Genomic DNA, 19,748 nt, shown 5'->3' with positions numbered 1-19,748 from the left:
GCCACCAGCCATACTGCTCGTTCTGTGAGTGATTTCTTGCAAGACAGGAATGTTAGTGTTCTGCCATGCCCAGCGAAGAGCCCGGATCTCAATCCCGTTGAGCACGTCTGGGACCTGTTGGATCAGAGGGTGAGGGCTAGGGCCATTCCCCCCAGAAATGTCCAGGAACTTGCAGGTGCCTTGGTGGAACAGTGGGGTAACATCTCACAGCAAGAACTGGCAAATCTGGTGCAGTCCATGAGGAGATGCACTGCAGTACTTAATGCAGCTGGTGGCCACACCAGATACCGACTGTTACTTTTGAGTTTGACCCCCCTTTGTTCAGGGACACATTATTCCATTTCTATTAGTCACATGTCTGTGGAATTGTTCATTTTATTTCTCAGTTTTTGAATCTTATGTTCATACAAATATTTACACGTTAACTTTGCTGAAAATAAACGTAGTTGACAGTGAGAGGACATTTCTTTTTTTGCTGAGTTTAGTATTGAAATGGGCATTTAAAAACTGCATGGATTGGGATTAACTCTGAAATGAGTGACTCAGTTCCTCCAAGTACACTGCTGAACCTAATGTCACAATAAGACATGCAGTGCTTTCAGAAAGTATTCATACCCCTTGACTTATTCCATATTTTCCTGTTACAGCCAGAATTCAAAATTGATTAAATATATCTACACACAGTACCCCAGAATGTGAAAACATGGAACATGTTTTTTGGAATCGTTTGCACATTTATTGAAAATGAAACCCTGAAATCTCATTTGCATAAGTATTCACACCCCTGAGGCAATACTTTGTAGAAGCACCTTTGGCAGTGAATACAGCTGTAAGTCTTTCTGGGTAAGTCTCTAAGAGCTTTCCACAACTGGAATATGCAACATTTACTCATTATTCTATCCAAAATTATTCAAGCACTGTCAAATTGGTTGTTGATCATTGCTAAACAAATGTTTTCTGGTCTTCCCATAGAATTTCAAGTAGATTTAAGTCAAAACTGTATCTCGGCCACAACATTCAGTGTCTTCTTGGTAAGCAACTCAAGTGTATATTTTGCCTTGTGTTTTAGGTTATTGTGTTGCTGAAAGGTGAATTAATCTCCCAGTATCTAGTGGAAAGCAGACAATAAGTTTTCCCTTAGGATTTTGCCTGTGCTTAACTCCATTCAGTTAATTTTTTATCCTGAAAAACTCCCCAGTCCTTAACAATTTCAAGCATACCCATAACATGATGCAGCCACCACTATGCTTGAAAATATGGATAGTGGTACTCAGTAAGGTGTTGTATTGGATTTGTCCCAAACATAACTTTGTATTTGGGACAGAAAGTGAATTGCTTACCAATTTTTTGCGGTATTCATTTAGTGCCTTGTTGCAAACATGTTGCATGTTTTAGAGTATTTTTATTCTGTACAGGCTTCCTTATTTTCCCTTCTGTTAATTAGGTTAGTATGGGGTAGTAACTACAATGTTGGTGATCCATCCTCAGTGTTCTATCACAGCCAATCAACTGTGTAACTGTTTTAAACGTCACCATTGGCCTCATGGTGAAATCCCTGAGCGGTTTCCTTCCTCTCCAGCAACTGAGTCAGGAAGGATGCCTGTGTCTTTGTAGTAACTGGGTGTATTGATACACCATCTAAAGTGTCAACTACACCATGCTTAGGGAAATTCAATGTCTTTAAAAAATAAAATAAAAACTGGTCTTTGTGGTGTAAACATAAAATACCCCATAACGTTAGTCAAATTATGTAGGCCAGTGACAAAATATCAATTGAATCCATTTAAAATTCAGGCTGTAACAAAGGGGAATTGTCCACTTTCAAATCATTACATTGTGAAAACTTCCAACCTCAAAGCCTTTTAGAAAAATAACCTGGAACTTTACTTGGTCTATACTTCAAATACTGCAATTCACAAAATATATTCTAGTGAATCATGTAGGGTAAATAGTGGTATTAGAAATACATTGTATGCAGTTTGTTATAGTATGAAATAAAATGTACAACGCAGTCATGTTATTGCAGTGTGCCTGCGTAATGGAATTCTTATCACACAGATGGATATTTAAATCAAACGAAAAAGGCACGACTAAATTTCTCAAGTTGACTTTTAAAACAAGCACCACTAAGAAAAGCATTATCAAACGATGGAGTTACACTGAATATCCAACAAACGCTTCACATTGTACAAATCCAATGCACTAAACCACTTTGAAAATGTCAACATGGAACTCTCATGGGGATGGTTGGTCACAGTCTATGAAAAACCTAGGACACAGTCAAAATGTATTTCATTGTAAAGTAGTACTGTGTTAAGGCAACTCCCCGTCTGAGCTGCTTGAAGAACCCTGTCCGAAGTGTAAAGGTCCCAATACATAGTAATACAGGGGAAATATCTACAGCTGTAGAGCCTGACATGACCACGCAGTTTTTCGAGAGTTCCGTCTTCATTCAGCCACCCTCCCAGTCGTCGTATTTCCTTCAAGAGAGAACCCATGGCAGGGTTGGAACCAACACCAACCGCTGCCGTTGCCCTCTGAACTGGGCCTTTCATCCCCTTGTATTCATAGCAGCGTTTCAGTTGGTGAAACCATCTCCAATAGTCTTTCTGAAAGCACGTTGCATGATGTTTGATTATGAGAGCATGTGTTGAGAAAGAAAAGGTAGAAAAAACATTAACACTTTGGTCCATGCATTATCTAACTTGGCTATGGGTTTCAAGTCAGAGCACCCCGTTTACATGGCAGTTGACAACCTAGCCATCGTAGGTTTCACCTCTAGTGGTGTTTTCCTTCCACAGAACCAAGTGAATGCTATGATCGGGCATGCTGGTGGCGAACACGAGGCCAGAGTCATTTCTCCCATCCAGCCCATTGAGCCAGGAGGTGACTCCCGGCAGGAAGCTGGAGCCTCGTTTGGACTTCCTGTAGGCGGGCAGGGGCCAGCGGCCAGTTATTTTTTCTGTCCTCAGATCCATGACATACAGGAAGTCGGTGTCAAAGAGGAGCGAGAACACCTCACCAAAGCTGAGCAGGGAGAGGTTGGCAGGGTCCTGCGTTTTGATGACCCTGGAAAGAAGCACAAGGAAATTCAGTAACTGATTGTTGACAGGTAAAGTTCCGTTACATTCCATTGTTGGCAGGTAAATTTTCGTTGCATTCTATTGTTGGCGGGTAAAGTTCCGTTGCATTCTACTGTTGGCGGGTAAAGTGCCGTTGCATTCTATGTATGAACACCCACACAAGTGTTCGCAACCACGGATATTGTCATTGATATACTTATTCTGATTGCAGCGGTCTCTAGTTCTTTGTCTAATTAATAAAACTTGTTCCTGGTTAGTGGCGACTTGCACTGACCTGCTGAGGCCGTCAGCTTCTCATCAGGTAAAGATTGACATCTATTGGTCATATTTAAAGGGTAAAATATGTCTACTGCTCCATGAATGGCATTTAAACAAGAGGGAATCAAAATCATTATGTCAAATGCTTAGAGGCCTTTTTTACCACCAGAATATTGCTACATTTGAATAACTACACACACTACAAAATGTATAATACCACCATGTGTGTGTGTGTGTGTGTAGAGTGCGTGTGCACATGTACCTTTGTGTGTCTTTTACTACTTGCATCAGTTACTTGATGTGGAATAGAGTTCCATGTAGTCATGGCTCTGTGGTACTTTGCACCTCCCATGATCTGTTCTGGACTTCGGGATTGTGAATGTCTTGTGGGGTATGCATGGGTGTCTCAGCTGTGTGCTAATAGTTTAAAACAGACAGCTCGGTACATTCCGCTTGTCAACACCGACAAAAACAAGTAGTGATAAAGTTAATCTCTTCCACTTTGAGCCATGAAGGATTGACATGCATGTCATTAATGTTAGCCCTCCATGTACATTTAAGGGCCAGCCGTGCTGCCCTGTTCAGAGCCAATTGAAATTTTCCTGAGTCCCTCTTTGACACCTGACCACAGTACGAACAGTAGTCCAGGTGTGACAAACTAGGGCCTGTAGGACCTGCCTTGTTGATAGTTAAGGTAGAGCAGCGCTTTATTATGGACAGACTTCTCCCCATCTTAACTACTGTTGTATCAATGTTTTTTGACCATGACAGTTTACAATCCAGGGTTACTCCAAGCAGTTTAGCAACATCAACTTGCACAATTTCCACATTATTTATTACAAGATTTAGTTAAGGTTTAGTGTATGATTTGTTCCAAATACAATGCTTTAAGTTTTGGCAATATTTAGGACCAACTTATTCCTTGCCACCCATTCTGAAACTGCATCTCTAAGTGTTGGTCATTTCAGTCGCTGTAGTAGCTGACATATAGTGTTGAGTCATCCACATACATAGACACAGGCTTTACTCAGAGCCTGTGGCATGTCGTTAGTAAAGATAGAAAAAAGTAAGGGGCCTAGACTGCTGCCCTGGGAAATTCCTGATTCTACCTGGATTATATTGGAGGCTTCCATTAAAGAACACCCTCTGTGTTCTGTTAGACAGGTAACTCATTATCCACAATATAGCAGGGGGTGTAATGCCAGCAGCAGACTATGATCAACAATGTCAAAAGCCGCACTGAAGTCTAACAAAACAGCCCCCCCAATCTTTTTATCATCAATTTCTTTCAGACAATACATTTGTATAAGTGCTGTACTTGTTAAATGTCCTTGCCTATAAGCGTGCTGAAAGTCTGTCGTCAATTTATTTACTGTAAAATAGCCTTGTATCTGGTAAAACACAATTTTCCCCAGAAGTTTACTAAGGCTTGGTAACAGGCTGATTAGTCGGCTATTTGAGACAGTAAAAAAGCCGAACACGTAAGTGTTTCCGATCATACCTGGCCTGTCTGAGCATAGAAGATGAAGCGCTAAGTTCTGTTTTATCAGGAAACAAGGCCCCGGACAGTTTTTACCTGAGGATATCGAAGCTGGCAAAGTCCCACTGGTAGACCCCCAGATCCGAGCTACAGACAATGTAGCGGCCATCAAACTGCAGGCGAGGCTGCAGACACACACCGCGGTCCTCTGACACGGACAGGGTCTTCAAGCACTTGCAGTTGATTTCCCTGCCTATAGGCCAAACCTGTGAAATACATAGAAATGAATAAATATATACACACACACATAACACAGTGCTGTGGTCAAATGTTGCTGAGGGGGGACACCGTGTGGGCATCTTAAGTATTACAGTGACAAGACAGAGCACAGGGTCAATTGTTGCGTGAAAGTTGACGAGACGCTGGATACAAAGAAGCAGAAATGAATGAACCACATTACCTTTATTTCAAATTTATCAGCACTCAACAGGATGTAGTCGCCAGGACAGTGGACCATGGACTCTACTTCACTCTTCTGGAGAATCACCTACAGGGGAAAAGGTTTGAGTCTTAAGACTCCAGTTTGGCTCCATCTAAACTCAGCAAAAAAAGAAACATCCCTGCTTTCTACTGACTTTGAAAAACACCAAAAGAAAGATGCCCAGGGTCCCTGCTCATCTGCGTGAACATGCCTCAGGCAAGCTGCAAGGAGGCATGAGGACTGCAGATGTGGCCATGGCAATAAATTGCAATGTCCGTACTGTGAGACGCCTAAGACAGCACTACAGGGAGACAGGATGGACAGCTGATCGTCCTCACAGTGGCAGACCACATGTAACAATAACCGCACAGGATCGGTACATCCGAACATCACAGGTACAGGATACAACAACTGCCCGAGTTACACCAGGAACGCACAATCCCTCCATCAGTGCTTAGACTGTCCGCAATAGGCTGAGAGAGGCTGGGCTGAGGGCTTGTAGGCCTGTTGTAAGACAGGTCCTCACCAGACATCACCGGCAACAACGTCGCCTATGGGCAAACCCACCGTCACTGGACCAGACAGGACTGTCATAAAGTGTTCTTCACTGACGAGTCGCGGTTTTGTCTCACCAGGGGTGATGGTCAGATTCGCGTTTATCGTCGAAAGAATGAGCGTTACACCGAGGCCTTTACTCTGGAGCGGGATCGATTTGGAGGTGGAGGGTCCGTCATGGTCTGGGGCGGTGTGTCACAGCATCATTGGACTGAGCTTGTTGTTATTGCAGGCAATCAACGCTGTGCGTTACAGGGAGGACATCCTCCTCCCTCATGTGATGCTCATCCTGACATGACCCACCAGCATGACAATGCCACGCCATACTACTCGTTCTGTGCGTGATTTCCTGCAAGACAGGAATGTCAGTGTTCTGCCATGGCCAGCGAAGAGCCCGGATCTCAATCCCATTGCCCTGGTGGAAGAGTTGGGTAACATCTCACAGCAAGAACTGGCCAATCTGGTGCAGTCCATGAGGAGGAAATGCACTGCAGTACTTAATCAGTTGTTGAATCTTATGTTCATAGAAATATTTACACAAGTTTGCTGAAAATAAACAGTTGACAGTGAGAGGAAGTTTGTTGTTGCTGTGTTCAGTATTCCTATTGAACACTGGGCAGCTTGCAGTTTTTAGACAATTTACCAGCAGGAAAAGCCGTGTGTGCTAGACAGGGCTTTGCTCAGGAATGCAACACTGTGCAAACTTCTCCTTTCATCCATTTTGCAGGCATTTGCACGTTTGAGATTGCAATCAGGACTATGCACAACATACCCAATCAGTGATCTACAAATCACCTTGTATCCAAAAATTGCTACTTATTATGTGATCAAGACTTGCAATTCTGCACTATTCTGCCCCAGGACCTCAACGGATCCCCACAAACATACAGATATAACGTTCTGATTCAAAACCATCTGCAGCCGAGCAGCGATCCTGAACGTAGTAATTCAGGACAAATTGGTAGGGTTTACCTTGGTGACCCACTCAGTGTGTCCCGTCAGGGTGTTGAGGCAGGCGCCTGCCGACAGCGCCCACACCTTCACAGAGAAGTCGGCCGAGCCGCTCACCAGTGTGTCCAGATCATCATTGTAGTCCACGCTAAACACTGACCGAGCCAAGGAGAGACCTGGCGTTAGTACACCAATCCAAAGGGCTATGCAACATAATTCATACACTCAGAAGTTATTTTCTCCATGTAACATAAGAAATATAAGGATTGATATGTGAAGAGACATTTGATGCTAGAATACTGAAAAGACCGACAATTTCTCTGCAACAGAGGCTACTTGGAGTGGCAGCTAATGCATAAAATCAGTTTAAATTTGCCTGTCAATCAAAACCCAACAGATCAGCAGAGGTCAGCTGTCTTTAGGAACCACCAGGCATAATATAAAAGTATGGGAGAAAGACTGCAATACTACAACGCCCACAAAACACTTTTTATCAGAAAACCTCAGAATTAAATATTTCTTCACAAGTTGGCTCATATGGAGATATTTTGTAAAAAAAAAAAAAAAAGCTTGTTCATTACGCCACTATTGTGGAATATCCCTTCATGTCAGGAATTGGACACAGTACGCATGATCTGCAAAACACCTCAAGTCAGCAAATGGGAAGGTTCGAGACGACCCAGGGGTCCCCTGACCTGCACCCGTGTGCCCACGGAACTGCTGGATCTTTGCCCCCGTGCTCCACTCCCAACAGGCAATGGTGTTGTCAAAGGAACCAGTCACCAGCTTCTGCTCATCAAACTTCACAGTGGCGCAGGTGTGCGTCTGAATTCCGTAGATGCACTGCCCGGTGCGTACGTCCCACAGTTTGGCAGAAAGGTCATCAGAGCCTTCAAAATAATTTGTGACTTTTACAATAAGGAATTACACACCGAGTGTAACAGCATCATTTTAACAGACTACAAAAGATGACCAGCAAACTAGCGATTGTTATAGATATTCCATTTTGCACAACAAAAAAAAACACTTAGCACTCACAGCTGCTTACACCAAAACCTTAAATTCAACCCAAAAAGCCAAAGAGGACAAAATGAAGAGGCTCGTCCCGTCAACATTATGGCAGAAGAATACTACACCCCAAAATGACCATAAGCCTATAACCTACCTGTGCAAAGAAGGCCGTCCTTGTAGTAGAGGGCGTAGACGCGCGCACTGTGCCCGATGAGCGACGACGTCTCAAACGCCTCCTGGTTCTTCAGCTGCATCATGCGCAGCTTGGCCTTGAGGTAGACACCCTTCCAGTGGGACGCATCCTGGATGGAGTCGTCGATTCGCCAGCCCAGGTCTCGACACACGCCCTGCCACACCTCCGTGCACGCACTGATCACCTGAAAGAATGTCACAGTTCAACCGAAACCACAAAGGACAAAGAAACCCAAATATAACAGTGGCAAATCTTAGGGGGAAAGGTACAAAATGTGAAGAGCCAATATCAAAGTGAAGCTCAGTAACGGGGTAAAAATATCAGTGTCACGTGTGGGAGACCCTGGCCTTATTCAATAGCTTGCACACCAGCTTGTAACAAAATACCCCTTTCATACATAATGGTGTGGTAATGAAACCACTGGTCTGGTTAGGCATTAGGGCTGTGACGAAGCCAGTATCGCAATATTTTTTCCATGGGAAAAATGTTAACACGAAGCAGACCAAACTCTGTTGTTTAAAAACCTGCTGTATGACAAATAGTGTGTGCTATAGCTTGGGAAATAAATACATGTGAATCTGAAAGACAACATGATGTGCATCCAACGTTAGGGCGGTTTTCCTAAAGAAGCTATATCTGCTTCATATCTTGTTTCCTTGCCACGATACTAATGAGAAGGGCGATACTGGTATGGTCCCGCTCAGTGCTTAATTTGAGACGGATCCTGCCGGAACAGAATCAGGCACCTCTCCGTGTTGGACTGTTTTGTTCCGGAACCTATTTGGCCGGATCCTGTACCTCTCTTGGCATGGAAAAAATAATTAACCTTTTTCAATGTAAAAATCATAATAAAAGCAACCAAAGTTCATTCGAGTTGCCTCTTCGTTAATTCTCCTGCCCCCACAAAAAAAGTAAAGTAGATTTTCAGCCCGGGGTTAATATTCTATGAGTTCGGGTTGGGCCATACTGGGTTTATGGTTTGCACAACATTGTAACCTGTTTGAAACCAATGCTAGGCTGTGGCTGTGTGAGAAGCGCACCAGTATCTCACATAACGAGAATTAGATTAACTTTCTATGATCTCTCTCTCTCTGCTCTGATAGACATGAGCCTGCAACTCATCTCTCCAGCGTTGCACTTCACCATTTATTTCCTTATAGAAGCATAGCTGTGCGAAGGGTTCTGAAGGAAGTGCAGCACCGCTGATAAATTTAAATACATTTGCCAAAATTATAGAATTACTGCTGTCTGTTAATGAATTCCCTCAGAATAGCCTACTACATCATTAGAATGCCTATAAATTAGCCACAGAGGATCAATAGCGTGTTTGATTTTTTTCTTTACCTTGGTGTAGCCCAATAACAAGGAATAGCCTACAGTCGGGAACACGCGGCAAATCTGTTTGAAGAAACAATGCAGACAAAACAGGCCTTCTGCAATATTTCAAATACAATCAAGGGAAAACAGGTTGGAATGCAAATGGCTTTCCAATTGTGTAGTAGGCTATTCAGAGTTATTTCATTAACAGACAGCAGTAATTCTATAATTTTAGCAAATGTATTTCAATTTATCAGGGGTGCTGCACTTCCTTCAGAACCCTTCGCGCTTCTATAAGGAAATAAATGAAGTGCAGCGCTGGAGAGATGAGTTGCAGGCTCAACTCTATCAACAGAGGGGGAGAGATCATAGAACGTTTAGCTAATTCTAGTTATATGAGAGATACTGGTGCACTTCTCACACAGCCACGGCCAAGCGTTGTTTTGAAACTGGTTACTATGCCCAAACCATAAACTCATGCCGGCCCAACCCGGATCAACTCTTAGAATATTAGGCCCGGGCTGAAAATACTTTTAATGGTTTTTTTTTGCATTTATGAAAGGCCACATTTTCCCAAGACCCTAGGCTACTAAAAATGTTCCCCATGTGTTCAACTTATTTAAGTGCCTCCACTCTACTGCTCTGTCACTACGCAAATGCCATGATATTTACTATAAAAAGGTGTTCCGGTACCTCAGAACTCCCCAGGTCACCCACCGCTCGCATTCACTTTATGTTCCAGCACCTCCCGATTTACAAATTAACCACTGGTCCTGCTCCTATTATACATCCACCAATAGCTGCTAGAACGATGCTGGAAAGTTGAAAGTGAACAGAAAACAACAGAGCCAGCATAGTACGGTTCAGCACATAGCCCTTGATCACTCTGTTCCATTACACATAAAAGTCAACGGACGAAGGAGTCTTCTGTAGGGGGAAGTTTTGTGAAGAGCGTGGCGCTTTACTGAACATTAACATATTATTGCTAGTGGTACGGCGTTGGAAAAATAAAGACTTTATCTTTAATATCGTTGAGAAAACATTTTCAAAGATCTAAAAGGTTCAACAGAAACAACTTTAAAGGGTTAGGGTTCCCACACAGACTAATATTTCCATGTTACTGCGCTTGTTTACAGAAAACAGACTGAAGACAATGGACTACCTGTGCTAATTAGCTATATGCGTCTCTGAACACCTGAAAGTAAATGGAAGAAAGACGCCACAAACGTGTTTTCAATTAAAAATACTGTTGGATGTAACTGTATGAAAACAGTTTAGAGTGTGTATTTTGCATTTGTGAAATTATTTAGTGATATGAATGTAGAGGGATTTATATATCTAGAACCATACCGCAATTGAGAACAGATTCACATTTAGATTAAGTATTTGGCTGTTTTAGCGTCAAGAGCCAATTCGCCCATTAAACTGAACATGTAAAGTCCTTGGAATAAAGACTAACGTTAGGCTCCTATAGTCCAATATTGGGCTAGACAGCACGATGGTGTGAAAAGAATATAACATGAATTCTGAACTTGGTTCTATCTACTGCTTACACACCAGAGAGCCAACCATCATGACAGAGCGAGAGAGCCTGACCTTGTTCCACTGCTTGCACACCAGGCAGCAGGTAAGCAGGGTCTGCGGGTCCAGCCACCGCAACAGGTAGAAAGTGAGCTCCAGGGGCAACAGGCGCAGGAAGTCCCTCTTAAGCAGCGCCTCCAGCCCATTGGACAGATGCCGGAGCTGGACAGCATTACTCAGCGAGATGAGCTGGTCCAGGGACTGGTTGCGCTGCTGGTCACTAAGCGAGAGGAAAGAGGCGGAGACTGACTCCAGCCACCCCTCAAAGACCGCCTTCTCCATGGGCACATGAGAACGACGACCTGCGGTTTCAGGGTTGAGTAATGATAATTAACTACATAACATTATCTACTTAAAATCACCTTTGCCAGTTTGGAAAACACTACCAGTAAACGTCTACTTCCAAATAATTTACTTAGGCCTAGTTTGATTCATGTTCACGGCGAAATGAGTTCTTAACTAACGTTAGATGCAAGACTGCTTTTGTTGTTGTATTGAGTAGAAAAGCTACTGTTCTAAGTAAAGTTATCTAGCTAGTTAGCTATTACTTTAAACGGGCAACGGTAAGAATTCAAGGAATGTAACTAGCTAGCTATGCAGATATTTAGTTAACGTTAGTGTACAAAGCTAGCAACTTGGCTAAGTAACTGTTACCTTATCACTGAAACTAACTTAAGTGGTATATACCTTGCTAGTTGGTAAATAGTACAATACAAAAGCTAGCAAAACGTACCATTTCCCGTAGAACCCGTATCGGTGGGAGGTATTATGCTAGCTAGCTCACAAGCTAGCCAGCCAATGCGGACAGGAAAAACTTATTCTTGGCCTGTCATTCTACAAAACATAAACTCTTACAATAGAACACTTAGTCAGAAAAGTCAACTTAGCAAATGTCAACTCGTTAGTTTATCAGGTGAAGAAAAACAAAAACGTTAGCTTTACTGGCTAGCTGCATTACGTTAGCTAGCTGGAATGAGGGAACCTGCTTATTTCCGAAGATTGTAAATTAAAGGTTAGGTAATGCTAAGCATTACACGCACCAAAGACCTTGCATAGAGATACTTCTTACCTAAACGTAGATTAATAGTTTTACAACGTTAGCTATTCAGGTCCAATCTAGCTGGATACATCCCTCTTTTTTGCAAACTACTATTTCTGTAAACCTCTTTCCGGCTACTTAGCTATGTTGTTCCGGGTCAATCTCTTTCACCTTTTTCAAAATATTAAAACTTCACCAAGATGGTGAATAAATGGCTAGTGCTATTCGGAATCCTTGGAACGTATGGCAAGGACCGTGGATAAATGACGATATCAAAGAAAGAACAGTATGAAGATTGAAGCAATTTCTGTCTCCAAAGATTGAAGCAATTTCTGTCTCCAATAGAAATCCCCGATCGCACCTGTAGGCGATGTCATGGCTAGCTAAAACTCATGTTCAGAAACACTTAATATTATCCGTCGTCTCGTGCTAAACTGCGCATGTGCAGGGTCTCAAATCAAATGCACTCCTTTGATATAAAGTTGTTTTCGACAAAACGTGTCAGTTTGTCACTTTCACGAGATTGGATAAAAAACATGTTCAACTACTTATGACATTTGCTTGAATTTGGACTGGGTCTTTAGATTGAGTAAATTAACTTGTAATGAAGAACGTTCCGTCATTGACTACTCAAACCCCGGCCTGGTCTTTTCGCCAGCGTTCCCGCGATGTTGCGCCTCAGTTTGAAAACTGACGACAGTTCACGCAGGCCTTAACCGGGTGGTATTAAAGACGCCCTTTCTGTGTTGCGAAACATTGCCGCACGAGGGCGATGCGCGCAAGTTGGTGGCAGAACATGAACGAGTTATTACAGAACGCAAGCAAAAATAGCCGCTATTTACATGTTGCTTATGAGTGCATTTCATACTACTTTTGGATTGTAATTTTATGTAATTTTATTTAGGCTCGTATGAAAGCTTAATATAATGTGTGTCACTATCGCAAACCAACTGCATTATAAACACTTCAACCAGTAAAATGGTTATTTGGTTAGCTTTTGCTACAGACTCAACGAGTGTAAGCAACTGCTGCATCCAAAATAGTTATTTAGCAAAGATCACAACCAAATATAATGTTAGCGACTGGTCAAGCAACAATCAAAACATCATTGTAAGTATGAGAACCCAAAACATTATGTTTAGAAGTATTAACGTAAATCTAGGCTACAGATGTCTTACTGCATCTGTGCATGATTTAAGGATGTCTTGTACTGGAAAGAGGTCACAATGGGTGGGTCTCTCAGACACCAATATAGCTGGGTATGGTCTTAGTTAATTGACTTCGATTGAAAACATTTGAACCAACGAGGGAGAAGGCACCCACCTGTACAGTATCAACCCACAAAGAAGATTAATGGAGGACTTCAATAAAGTGATCGCATACTGACATGAACAAGATGTTCAACTAAACTGAAAAAGTATTGTTTTTATTTAAGAAGTTGCTTAACTTTAATTCACAATTATCCACTCGTGTGCTGCTAATAATTGAAAAACCTAATTGAACCAGGGGGTCAAAAAGAAAAAAAATGCTTCCTCTTCTGTCTCTGATTCACCCTTATGATTGTGGATTCACAGGATGCAATATTGCCACCTTAACTAGGACGAAAAAGCAGCAAGTCTAATTATGAAGAGTAAAAAAAAGTGTAGTTTCCACCCTCTATGATAGGGTCAACAGCTGATCATTGGGAGGCTTAGTTCAGCTCACTATGTATTTTTACACATCAGCCAAATGTCTATTAACATATGATAAATCCAATGTTAACTGGTTTGTCCTGACAATTCTATCATGTGGCATCTGACTATTATTATCTTTTTTACAATTTCCCCTGAATTCCCAAGTTGGTAAGAACACTACATTGCCTAAAGTATATGGACAACCCTTCAAATTAGTGGAGTTGACTATTTCAGCAACAGCTCTTACCGACAGGTGTATACAAATCAAATTAAAGAGCACACAGCCATGCAATCTCCATAAACAAACAATGGCCTTACTGAAGAGCTTAGTGACAATGTGGCACCGTCATAGGAAGCCACTGTCCCAACAAGGGTCAACTGTAAGTTCTGTTATTGTGAGGTGGAGACAACGGCTCAATAACGGCGCAACAACGGCTCAGCCGCGAAGTGGTAGACCACACAAACTCACAGAATGGAACCAATGAGTGCTTAAGACCATAAAAATCATCTGTCCTCGATTGCAACACTCATTACAGAGTTCCAAACTGCCTCTGGAAGCAAAGTCAACAAAATAACTGTTCGGTTGGGAGCTTCATGAAATGGGTTTCCATGGCCGAGCAGTCGGACACAAGCCTAAGATCCCCATGCGCAATGCCAAGTGTGAGCTGGAGAACAGCTCGCCACTATTGGACTCTGGAGCAGTGGAAACGTATTCTCTGGAGTGATGAATCACGCTTCACCATCTGGCAGTCCGACAGACGAATTTGGCGGATGCCAGGAGAACGCTACCTGCCGGAATGCATAGTGCCAACAGTAAAGTTTGGTGGAGGAGGAATAATGGTCTGGGGCTGTTTTTCATGGTTCGGGCTCGGCCTCTTCGTTCCAGTGAAGGGGATTTTTTACGCTACAGCATACAATGACATTCCAGATGATTCTGTGCTTCCAACTTTGACAACAGTTAAGGGAAGGCCCTTTCCTGCTTCAGCATGAAACGTAAACAAAGCAAGGTCCATACAGAAATGGTTTGTCAAGATTGGTGTGGAAGAACTTGACTGACCTGCACAGAGCCTTGACCTCAACCCCATCGAACACCTTTGGGATGAATTGGAACGCCGACTGCAAGCCAAGCCTAATTGCCCAACATCAGTGCCCGACCTCACTAATGCTCGTGGCTGAATGGAAGCAAGTCCCCGCAGCAATGTTCCAAAGTCTAGTGGAAAGTCTTCCCAGAAGAGTGGAGGCTGTTATAGCAGCAAATGAGGGGGACCAACTCCTTAATGGCCATGATTCTGGAAATTAGATGTTTGACAAGCAGGTGTGCACATATACTTTTGGCAATGTAGTGTCTGGCTGACCAATTTAACTTCACTAAACACAAAATACTACTTATTACAAGACTGGTGGTGCCACTGACAGTGAAGATAGTACAAAACCTGTTTAAAGAGCTACCTACCGGTGTGTTTTAATGCCAAGATACGTAACCATGTGTAAAGGCAACATGATTCTCTAGCCCACCGTGCAACATATTTACAGACCTGCGTCTGCCTGTTTCGCTATGCTTTTCCCACTTTGGAGGGTACATTCGTGGTTGGTGGACCGTTCTGATAAAAAAAATCGTTGTTTGCTATGGTAGGTTCGCTCAGGCAGGATGAAAACGACTACGTCGACAATGATCCTTTGCTAGTTACGGTCAATTCCACCATGAACCGTAGCAATTATTTTCAGTGCCTTTCAGCCCCAATAGTGTATTTCAAATTCTTCCGGCTTCATGCTCCATAGGAGTACGTGACTGACGTCAGCGCTATCACCATCTACTGGTTTTAATGTCTATGATATTGACAGGCTGATTAGCTAGGACAAAAAGGTGTGAAAGACAGATTTGAACGCAATTGTTAGATACTACCACCCCATTCTTAAATTCAGCAAACGTTGCGTGCAAATCTGTCACACCATTTTGTCCTAGCTAATCTGCCTGTCAATATCAAACCAGTAGATGGTGACAGCGCTGACGTAAGTCACGTACTCCTATGGAAAACTCCTGATGGCGCATGAAGCATTTGAAATGCACTATTAGGGCTAAAGGGCACCAGGGATTTTTATTTATATATATATATATATATATAATGTATGGGTTCGTTCATGTCCTTCGAGAGCTTGCCTAAGAACAAATTTCTTTTCACACACACACACATACATACATATATATAAAATCGCTACGGTTCATGGTGGAATTGGCCGTAACTATTCCAGATATAGGCTCGGACGTCGGAAGTGTCGTCAAACAGGCACCGGTAGACAAATAACTCAGAACTCTGACCTACTTATAACACCTCACCACTCAGTCAGGAGAAATGATATACTCACCGCAGTGGATGCTGGTGGGCAGAGCTATAGGAGGAAGGGCTCATTGTAATGGCTGGTATGGAAAAAATGGACAGCTGTCAAAAAAACATATGGAAACCTCTTGACTCTATTCAATTTATTTCATTCCAGCCATTAAATGAGCCCGTTCTCCTACAGCATCTTCCACCAGCCTCTACTGCACCAACACCTGAATAAGTGTCACCAAGCTGTCCTGTCTGATAGACAAACTGCAAAGTTCTGATATTTGTATGTGTTTTAATGATCTTTACACAATAGAAAAAAATATATTAAACAGACAATTCAGCAAACTGTCAAAAATAATGGGCTCATGAACATAAACCCTGGATCTCCAAGCATTACCTCAGGCACACACCTCAATTCCTAAACAGCTAACCTTAACTCCTAAAAAATTTGTAAACCAAAAAAAATAAAAGATAAGCTTTGTAGTTTAGCTGAACAGAAATAAAACAAAAGTCAAATAGGCTCTCCCCAATGTGAGCATGCCTCAAAGTAAGAGCAAACTAGGATGAGGCAATAGGGGCTCTGGGTTGTGAGGAGCAAATTTACTTGTGCCTGGGTTGTGAAATGTAATATGACAGCTGAGGCACTCCAGAAACTCACCCCAGAACTTTTCACCCTGCTGAATACATCCCTGTTGTTCCTGATGTCTGAATGCAGGAAGTTGCCCCACTGTGAATGATAGAGATTATATCACTGAGTCTACATCACAGCAGCATTAAGGCAAGCACTCCTGTCTCTACCGCATTTCTCCTTTTCTACATCTGAAAGTGCGGTCAGAAGATTTGTTCGACTGATCGTGTGTCACTGCCACACCATTACAGCTATGGTTTTTGTAGTGTCTTATGTCAGAAAAGCCCTTTCCACATCTCTTGCAATAATAAGGCCTAACTCCAGTGTGGACTTGCATGTGGGCTTTGACGTTGTTGGCTTGGCCAAAACCTCTCCCGCAGACGTCACATTTGAATGGCTTCTCTCCCGTGTGGACTCGCTCATGCCTTTTGAGATTGGTGTTGACTGCAAAAGTCTTGTCACAATAACTGCATTTGAAGGGCTTTTCACCTGTATGGGTTCGCTCATGTCCTTCGAGAGCTTGCCTAAGAACAAATTTCTTTTCACAGTATTTACAAGTGTAGGGCTTCACTCCACTGTGAAGTCTCATGTGATAGTCAAAAGTATGTTTATAGGCAAAGGTCTTTCCGCAAATGGAACAAGAGTATTGCTTTTGTCCTGTGTGAATTCGTTGATGGTTTTTCAGAGTTAGCATGGAACTGAAACCGTTCAAACATATGTCACAACTGAATGGCTTTGTTGAGGTTCCCGGTCTCTTGGCGGTTCTCTCTCTCGTTCTCTCTTTTCTCTCTCGTTCTTTCTGCTTCTCTCCTTCAGCTGTGTGCCATTTTAGATGGTGTCGTCTCATTAGAAAATTGTACATAAAAGTCTTCCCACATAGGTCACACATAAATGGTTTGGTTGCCCCATGACGGTGCATGTGAGCTTTTAAGAGGGTGGACTGAAGGTAGCTTTTCCCACACACTTTACATTTGTATGGTCTCTCCCCTGTGTGAAGCACTTGGTGTCTCACAAGGTTTCCTTTATGGCCGAAAGCAGCTCCACAGGTCTCACATGTAAATGGCTTCTGCCCTGTATGGATTACCTTGTGCTTTTCAAGGCTGGATTTAGTTATAAAGCGCTTACCACACTCTGAGCATGAATGCGGACGTTCACCTGTATGTGTTCGCATATGATAACTCAGGCCACCACTCTGTGTGTAACTCTTCCCACATACAGCACAGCTGTATGGTTTTTCACCGGTGTGGATTCTCTCGTGCTCGATAAGCAGTTTCCTTTTTGTGAAACCCTTTCCACAAGTCAGGCACTTGAACGGTCTCTCCACTGCATGAACAAGTTGATGTCGTTTCAGATCTTTTTTGGTAAAGAATGTATTTCCACAGACTTTGCAACTGAGCGTTTTGTCTCTGTGACGCAACATGTGATGTTCGAGCTGCTTGGACATTGTGAATGTTTTGCCACATTGACCACAAGCGAATGGCCTCTCTCCTGTGTGAATTAGCTTGTGACGTACCAGCAAGCGATTCCGGCTGAAGGTCTTGTCACAATCATCACACTTGAAGGGTTTTGTGTGAGTTAGCGTGTGAGATTCCAGCGACCCTTCCTTGCTGAAGGTCTTTTCACAAACATCACACTTGAAGGGTCTTGTGTGAGTTAGCTTGTGTTGTATCAGCCGTTTGTTCTGGCTGAAGGTCTTCTCACAAATATCACACTTGAAGCGTTTGGTTTCTTTGGATCGTGTCCCTTTAGTATTGCTGTTTTTCTGGCTTTCATGGCTGTCTCTCCCGTTGCCCTCTGGCATAGCAGCTCTCATATGCTCAACGTTGGATTCAGTGTCTCTTGGGGAGAGGTCTGTATTCAGTCCATCTGTGTCTCCCAGAGAGGAGTCATTCTCCAATGAAGATGTCTCTGTGGGTTTACCGCAAAAATTTGCAGGACCTAAAGATGAAAGGAATATGAGTAATATACATATTAGCCTATAGATCTCCTGTTTGTGTAGCATGAGGCATCTTGATGTACAAATAAACCAGCTGAACAGGACACTTGTCTAATTTAGTTAGTCAAATAAGTCTACCAATATATGGCAATTAGGGTTGGGCGATATTAGAAACGTATCAGATATCGAAGATGATTGACAGCCATCGTCGATGCCGACGACATTGTGATATGACAGACGATGTATAGCCTATTTCAACTTGACTGGCACCCCGCAGTAATGAGCCGACCGGGTAGCCCACAGCAGGACCATGCCAAGTAGCCTATTATTTTGCTATAGACTGCATAACATATTTCAATAAATATGTTAAAAACAATTTACAGAATGCAAGAGAATGTAGACATAGCTAAGATTTAAATCAAAGCAGCTCTAACGGTCCAGTAAAAAATATATTTTTTCCATCTCAATGTCGGATGATCTGGGCCCTGTAGCCTAATCCTATTACATTTGTATTTATTTTATAGCGGACACTCGAGTCTATTTTAAAAGCCACATTTTATATTTTCTGTCCATATATGAATATGACTTCAGTTTTTATGCATGCTGGCTTTCTCTCATGATCAAACCATTAATTTATCTAACGGTCTTCTATGCTCTCAAAGTTCTCAGTTGTTTTTGAATAACCCCAAAACATGATAGGCCTAAGGTAATAATGAGAGCGGTAGAACAATAGGAAAATAGATACATCTTACAATAGTTTGAACAAACCTTACAGTTGAGCAAAGCTTAGTCTACTATAAAAGAAACACATGCATCCCCCTCCTTGCCGTTGGGAACCAAACGCCAAATCCTACTAATTAAAATAGCCTATCAAAAGCTATGCAGAGTATTTCCCAAATAAGCTATTATGTTATGTACTGAAGTATCAGCTTTCAAATGGGAACTGAAAGTCAGTCTATATGCGACTCTTTATCACAGCTTTATTTTGAATGACAAATATTAGAGGCAACAAGTGAGATTGAGCAAACAATATCAAAATGGAAACATTTAATGATTAGTCAAAAGAACTTACAGCTGAGCAAAGCTTCTGAAATAAATTGTGTAGTGTACGCCCTTTTCAATGATAATAGGAGTATAGAAGCCTAGGCCTAATAAGAGAGGAAGATTGTGCAAAAATGTGAATCATTGAATGATTATCCAGTTCTGGGGACAGCAGAGTTGCAGCAGGGCTCTGA

The 19,748-nt window shown here is 42.4% G+C and overlaps 1 protein-coding gene across 13 annotated transcripts in view; it reads right to left on the bottom strand.

Moving 5' to 3' along the window:
- Positions 1 to 357: 357 nt before the first annotated feature.
- Positions 358 to 19,748, bottom strand: part of LOC111961906 (F-box/WD repeat-containing protein 2) — a 52,817-nt gene continuing 33,426 nt past the window's right edge. For 4 of the 13 annotated variants that reach the window (XM_070442871.1, XM_070442867.1, XM_070442870.1 and 1 more), the window contains exons 2-7: positions 7,974 to 8,196; positions 7,504 to 7,698; positions 6,830 to 6,963; positions 5,282 to 5,368; positions 4,918 to 5,087; positions 358 to 3,069 (exon numbers count right to left, since the gene is read on the bottom strand). In XM_070442871.1, the coding sequence (XP_070298972.1) occupies positions 2,757 to 3,069; positions 4,918 to 5,087; positions 5,282 to 5,368; positions 6,830 to 6,963; positions 7,504 to 7,698; positions 7,974 to 8,076 (1,002 nt within the window). In that variant the 5' untranslated portion in view covers positions 8,077 to 8,196 and the 3' untranslated portion in view covers positions 358 to 2,756. The other 9 variants (XM_070442866.1, XM_023984565.2, XM_023984563.2 and 6 more) reach the window with 6 other exon arrangements.

The sequence above is a fragment of the Salvelinus sp. IW2-2015 genome, linkage group LG4q.1:29, assembly GCF_002910315.2.
Source record: "Salvelinus sp. IW2-2015 linkage group LG4q.1:29, ASM291031v2, whole genome shotgun sequence".
In the NCBI taxonomy this organism is placed as follows: domain Eukaryota; kingdom Metazoa; phylum Chordata; class Actinopteri; order Salmoniformes; family Salmonidae; genus Salvelinus; species Salvelinus sp. IW2-2015.
This window is presented reverse-complemented; position numbering and strand designations above follow the sequence as displayed.